This window comes from Meleagris gallopavo, chromosome 1 (genome assembly GCF_000146605.3).
Source record: "Meleagris gallopavo isolate NT-WF06-2002-E0010 breed Aviagen turkey brand Nicholas breeding stock chromosome 1, Turkey_5.1, whole genome shotgun sequence".
Lineage (NCBI taxonomy): Eukaryota > Metazoa > Chordata > Aves > Galliformes > Phasianidae > Meleagris > Meleagris gallopavo.
In genome coordinates, this window is record NC_015011.2 from 160,522,688 (window position 1) to 160,529,568 (window position 6,881).

The window sequence follows — 6,881 nt, forward strand, 5'->3', positions numbered from 1 at the left end:
GGCCCCTACCTCGGGACGCGGTTAAAAGGGCCGCGGGGCCGCACCTGGCCCGGGCCGGGCCCGACCGCTGCCATGGCGACGGCCTCTCTCCGCCGCCCGCCTCTGCCCTCCGCTGCGACCGGGAGCACCTCCTGTATGAGAAAGGCTGCGAGCCCTAGAGCTGTTCAGCCTGGGGAAGAGAAGGCTGAGCGAGGATCTTATCCAGGCTGGATGTGGCTCTGGGCAGCTTGGTCTGGTGGTTGGCAACCCTGACTGTGGCAGAGGGGTTGAAACTAGATGATCATTAAGGTCCTTTTCAACCCAGGCCATTCTATGATTCTGTGATCTTACCAATGCTGTATCTAATGGGTGGGAGTCAAGTGGATGAGACCAGGCTCTTTTCAGTAGTGCTCAGTGACAGAACAAGGGGAAATGGGCACAGACTGGGACACGGAAAGTTCCATATGAATGTGAAGAAGAACTTTACTGTCAGACTGGCAGAGCACTGGAACAGGCTGCCCAAAGAGGTTGTGGAGTCACCTTCACAGAATCACAGAATGGTCTGGGTTGGAAGGGACCTCAAGGATCATGAATCCCCAGCCCCCATGCCACAGGCAGGACCACCAACCTCCCCATTTAATACTAGACCAGGCTGCCCAGGGCCCCATCCAACCTGGCCTTGAACACCTCCAGGGATGGGGCATCCACAACCTCTCTGGGCAGCCTCTGCAGCACCTCACCACTCTCTCTGTAAAGAACTTCCCCCTGGTATCCAACCTAAATCTTCCCTCCCTCAACTTAAAACCATTTCCCCTCGTCCTGCAGTTATCTACCCTTTCAAAGAGTTGATTTCCCTCCTGTTTGTAGGCTCCTTTTAGGTACTGAAAGGCTGCAATGAGGTCACCCTGCAGCCTTCTTTTCTCCAGGCTGAACAAGCCCAGCTCCCTCAGTCTGTCTTTGTAGGGAGGTGCTCCAGCCCCCAGTCATCTTAGTGGCCCTCCTCTGGACCCTCTCCAACAGCTCCCTGTCTTTCTTGTACTGGGGCTCCAAATTTGGACACAGTATTCTAGATGGGGCCTCACAAGAGCAGAGTAGAGGGGACAATCACCTCCCTTTCCCTGCTGGCCACCCTCTTCTGATGGAGCCCAGGATACCATTTGCTTTCTGAGCTTCAAAGGAGATATTCAAGACCTGTCTGAACTTCTATCTCTGTGGCCTGCTGTAGGGAATCTGCTTTAAAGGGGATTGGATTCTATGATCTGCAGAGATCTCTTCCAACACCAAAAATTCTGTTATTCTGTGACATTCAGCCCGTGCAGTTGGGCTGAATCACTCCATCCCTGAGAATCCTGTGAAGCAGCACGTGGTACATGGCTGCTCCCTTACCACAAGTCGAGTTATCTACAAGCAGCCCGTTAGCATGAGCACTTTGTGGCAGAAACCTGCTTCTCGCTAACGCTAGGGCCAACTCTGCCCTTTTCCAGCGTTTTGCAGCACGCTCAGCAGCAGAGGGAGCTCCAGGACAGCGCTTGGGTCCTGCTTCCACAGCTGCAAGGTTGGACAGGCAGGTGAGGCAGGGAGCAGCAGCCTTCGCCGAAGAAAATCACATTTTCAAGGCGAGAACTGAGTAAGGGACTGCTGGACAAACCTTTCTTGAAGGCTTCAGTATTTTTGTTTTCAGTATTTTGCCTGAATTATGTCACTCTCCTATAACCCTTAGAGATAAAAAAAACTTCTCAGAAAGAGCAACTCTTTGAAAGGGTAGATAACAGCAAGACAAGGGGAAATGATTTTAAGTTGAGGGAGGGAAGATTTAGGTTGGATACCAGGGGGAAGTTCTATACAGAGAGAGTGGTGAGGTGCTGGAAGAGGCTGCCCAGAGAGGTTGTGGATGCCCCGTCCCTGGAGGAGTTCAAGGCCAGATTGGATGGGGCCCTGGGCAGCCTGGTCTAGTATTAAATGGGGAGGTTGGTGGTCCTGCCTGTGGCATGGGGGTTGGGGATTCATGATCCTTGAGGTCCCTTCCAACCCGGGCCATTCTGTGATTCTGTGAGTAGTGAGGCAGTGGCACAGATTGCCCAGGGAGGTGGTAGAGTCACCATCCCTGGAGGTGTTCAAGAACTGTGTGGACGTGGCACTGAGGGACACGAATTAGTGAGCATGGTGGGATGGGTTGGTGGTTGGACTAGATGATCTTGGTGATATTTTCCAACCTTAATGAAAATAAGTGTTTGAAGGTGGAACATTTCTGGACATCAGAATAAGTAGTTTCCCCTTCAGGTCTATAAATATGTGAAAAAGTAGTTATTACAGACAGTGCTAGTCAGCGATGAGCTAAGTACATTTTGGGTATTCAAATAATTAGAGAAACAGCTAAACATGGATCAAAGCTGGATGATGAGAAGAAGCATTAGATTAACTTCTTAACTCTGGAAATAACCTTACATACGGCAGGTAATTTGGTACAGGTTTGATCCTGAAGACCCTGTGGGATTCTGTGAGTTCCTTTCAGCAGGATCTGGTGGCTGTGGAACACCTTTGTGGGGAGGACTGTATCACAGAAGAGTGTGCAGATCTGGGCATTTGGTATCTTTTCTCCTGGGCCTTGTAAGCACCAAACTGTGAAGGCAGTTTGGGTGTTGAAGTGGATTTTACACTAACAACCTACAACGATCAATCTAAGCAGGGGCTGGAGGCTGGCAGGCTTCCAGTTTGGCACTCAGACTGAATACGAGGGCCAAAAATATAACAACTTCCTAGAGGATGCAGATGCACTTAGAATAAAAATCAAACAAACAAACAAACAAAGAGTTTTTCTCTCATTTATTGCCAGTGATTGCACCATAACTGTTGCTTTCAGTAGAGCTAATCCTATAGCTCTAGCAGGTTTGCCAGCTCTGATGTATCTTCATGAGTTTCCTGATGGTCAATCTATTTTCTTAAAACTACGACTTCTGAAGTCAAAAAGCAAAAGTAAAAACACCACATTTAGCTTTTAATAAAATTGATTTTCAAGCTCTCAGCTGGTGGAGAAAGGATGTATAAACATGACCCAAGGTTCATGAAACAGAAAATAAAAAAGAAGCGTTTAAAGTATTCTGTTTTTTAAATTCAAGGCTTGTAAATCAGTTTCATTGTATTACGTTGTTTAATTCATAATACTGACATTTTAAAACCCCTCAGAATCCAGTTCTGATCCCTGGATGATTATTCATAGGTGTAAAACAGCAGAACTGACAACAAAATAAAAAAAAATAAAGATAGAAATGTTCAGTAAATAATACAGTTATACTGGGTAGGAGCAAGATGAAGTGTGTATATCTCAGAGAGGTGATGACGTATTTTAAATTCCAAAAATAACAGAGAAGCATGATAAACAGAATCTCTTAACTTGACAGATGTCAAGATAAGTAGGTACAGATCATTTATATCTGATACCTGTAAGAAAGAGAGCCAAGCAAAATAACGAGCTTTTTATTCTGTTTTGGGATAACAGAAGTATGGAGATAAGGAGAGGGGAAGGGGGATCAACTCAGTGCCAGTATCCAAAGCAGATAGATCGGATGACCTAATGGTGCTAGCTTGGTTGGTTTGGCTCTCAGAAAATAAGAGAAGAGTAGACAGAAGCTTCAACTGATAGAATATTGAAGAAGCTCAGTGATAGTAATAATTACTAATGTCAGTCAACATGGGATTATGAAAAATAATTCCTGTCAAATAAATTGATATTTCAAAAACAGGATTGCAAGTTTTACTGATAAAATACAGGTATTTTGTTGCTTCTGTGAACAACTGTCTGGCTAGAATATTGTATTTGATTACAGAGCTTGAAGGGTGTGAAATCAATGTGATTCACACGACTTTAATGAAAACTTTGCACACTAATCTTAAAATAACTGTGAAACAAGAACAGTCCTTAAGCAGTTCATTCCCAAAGAGATTCTGCAGGGACTGGGTGTTGTCTTCTATTTAATATTGTGTTGGGCTGTTTTGTTTTGAACTATGCCCCTGAATAAAACCTCCAGTGATAAAGTTTTCAGCTGACACAGAGCTTGGAGAAGCGGTCAGTTACAAGAACTGCTGCCAAGCACTGATTAAATTGTAACATGTGGTAAGAGAAGATGAATGAAGAGCTTGCATTCCATACATCCACTGTCAGTCTCACAACGAAGGACCTCAGGGTGGTGCAGCCTGCAGACCTGAAGGAACAATGCAACATCTTTCAGAAAAAAAATATCCTTGGTCATCTTATAGTCTCACTGTCACTGAGAGACATTAGCCACCTGAATGAGAAATGTGTGTATGTGTCATAAAGCTCATGAGCATTTCTTGATTAACTTCTCATGTGTTGCAAATCGCAGCCATCCTGACCGCAGTGATTAAAACCAAGGGCAGATCAGACTTAGAACACCAGTGATTGTGTTGTGAAAGCAAGTAACTGAAAAAACCTGACTTAGCAGTAGGGAGTAATCAGCTGCAGGTGGTCTTTCCATATGTCTCTGTGGCAAAATGCATAACAAGATTCTTAGATCCACAAATAGGAAAGATGTGAGGCTGAGTGCATTGCTGGAGCTACTTTGCTTCTGTGTTCTCTCAGTTCTCTAGTCCTGGTAGCCATAACTCTAAAAAGAAAAAGGAAGAACCGTGATGTGAGCAAATGACTAAAGTGTAGCTCATCACATCTGAGTCTAAGAGCTCAAAGCTAGGCAACTTATCCAAGATAAGGGATGACTTAGCACTGTTGGTCAGGCTAGTTCCAGAAAAAACATCTAGGGAACTAAAAGGGGATGAAAGCAGACTCTGAGCATCAAAATCTTGGTGTGAAAAGATCCTTGTTTAGCAGCTGCCTAATCCTGCAGGATATTAAGCTTTTTTGGGCACTTTGCTGTTGGACTGCAGAGGTCCTCAGAACATGCTGTTCTGCTTCTGGCATGCCTTGGGCTGTTCTGGCCTTCTGTGTCTGCTCCTAATGGGGCAGATCAGGATCCCAAATGTAGGCAGAGGAGTACTGCGTTACCCGCTCAGTAAAGCCCCTGAGTCCACCATACACCAGCCAAAGCTCTTTCAAGCCTTCTGTGTGAGTTCTGCATTAAGCAACTCTGAATGGAATCAGCACAGGAGTAGAACTTGCTCTTGCTTTTCCCAATTGGAGGCAGGCACAGAGCTCATAGTTGCTTGGCTTTAAGCAGAGAAAAACAAATATGGCAGAAGAGGGCTTACAGGGTAAGACATCTTGAGAATAAAAGGCTGGAGGATGGGCCTCAGCAGATTCTGACTCAGGGCAAATAACAATAATAATAATAATAATAAACAATGAGAGTAATTAAGCAGTGAAAGATCATGCAAAGGTCTGTGGTTTGTTGTTCAACACCAAATATTTTACAACAAAATATCTTTTTCTCAAAGAGATGCTTCCGTTCAAATGGGAATGAGTTAGGTCAGGGGAGTTCTCTGACCTGAGGTAGGTAGGAGATCACGCAGATTATCCACATGTTCCCTCTGGCCTTGTGACTAATTCGCTTTTGTACAGCTATTCCTGATGTAAATGAGATGGGCTCAGACCTGTGCTTGCCCTCAGGGGCTTAGGAACTAATTATGTTTGTTGTATCAACCCATTAGATACTCATAGGCCGCATATAGACTTCTTAGATGAATTATGTCTTTGCTCTTTGAACATTATCAAAACATTCAGATCTGGCATGTTTCAAGGTCTGCCACCATTATTCCTTTGTGCATGGATTTCTGTGGTTATTCCTTGCTAACAAACCACAAACTTTTAATACGTATGTCCTGGTTTCGGTTATTTCATAGATTGAAACTACAGTGGCTGACGTCATCACGATGTTTTAAATTTATCATACTTTTGTTGAAGTCCTTTATCATTAGATTAAAAGAAAAAAAAAGTTTACAGACCTCATAAATTAACTTTGTTCAAAAAAAAAAGCAAAAACAACAAAACCCTAGCAGCCCACGTTCCTCCAGAAAATGCATAGCAGCTGGCTCATTGAGAGCTTGCAGGCCGCCGCCGCCTGCACACCTGCAGTGCCTACAAAGAACACTGGTTTGTTGTCTCTTCCAGTGAGCAAGATGTTCATGGAAGGTGGGAAGTGGTGGAGAGGCACAGAAATAATGGCAAATGCATGGAGCACCTGGGTTCAGTGCAAATGAGCTGTTTTGCTTGGATCTGGCTCTGGATTACTCTGAATTTTCCTAGGGTGCGGGTAGGTAGCCAGACTCTTGCTGTGAAAACTCAAGTCTGTAACTCCTTTGAAGCCTTGGAGCAGCTGGCTCATTTCTTCCTTACTGCTTTAAGAACAAACAAACAGCCAGGAACTTGTTTGGGAGAAAAACTTGTCCTGAGAATTTGGGGATGCCACCTCTGTCTTCCAGCAGCAATGATGTTCTATTAATGCCTAGGGGAAGGAGAATGTCCTTTGGGTGTCATCTTCATGTCTTCATGCTGAGCAGCTCTGGGGGAGCCCAGCACACCACAGCTGCAGGAATATCCAGAGCTGTCCCAGAGCCCCTCTGTTCACTTTTGTCCACTGCTTTACATTCTTGCTGTGCTGGCTGTGCATTTAATGTATGAATAGTAGTTTTTTTATGACTGTTATTCAGCACCTACACACTTTTGCTGGAAGCAGGGAAGAAGAAAGCAGGGTGGGGAAGTTTTTATTTAATGAAATGGTTATTATTTGCTGACAAGATCACTGAGTGTCTTATGAAGAGGGAACTTGGTCTCCTTCCAAGTAACTAAACAGGAATTTGCACTGCAGTATGTGTGTGAAGCACGTGTATTTCAGACAAAAAAAAAAAAGAAAATGTACAGCCCTATTGCCTAGAGACTTCAACATCTGTGAGGACGCTTTATTGCTCACGCTGCCCGCGTTCTGTACGATGAC

The 6,881-nt window shown here is 44.6% G+C and overlaps 1 protein-coding gene across 1 annotated transcript in view; it reads right to left on the bottom strand.

Annotated features, from left to right (window-relative positions):
• LOC100540211 (phosphatidylinositol 3,4,5-trisphosphate 3-phosphatase TPTE2-like) overlaps positions 1-89 on the bottom strand; it is a 16,841-nt gene extending 16,752 nt beyond the window's left edge. The window contains exon 1 of the mRNA XM_019612116.2: positions 10-89. Within this exon, the coding sequence (XP_019467661.1) occupies positions 10-74 (65 nt within the window). The 5' untranslated portion in view covers positions 75-89. The remainder of the gene's footprint in view (positions 1-9) is intronic.
• Positions 90-6,881: the final 6,792 nt, after the last annotated feature.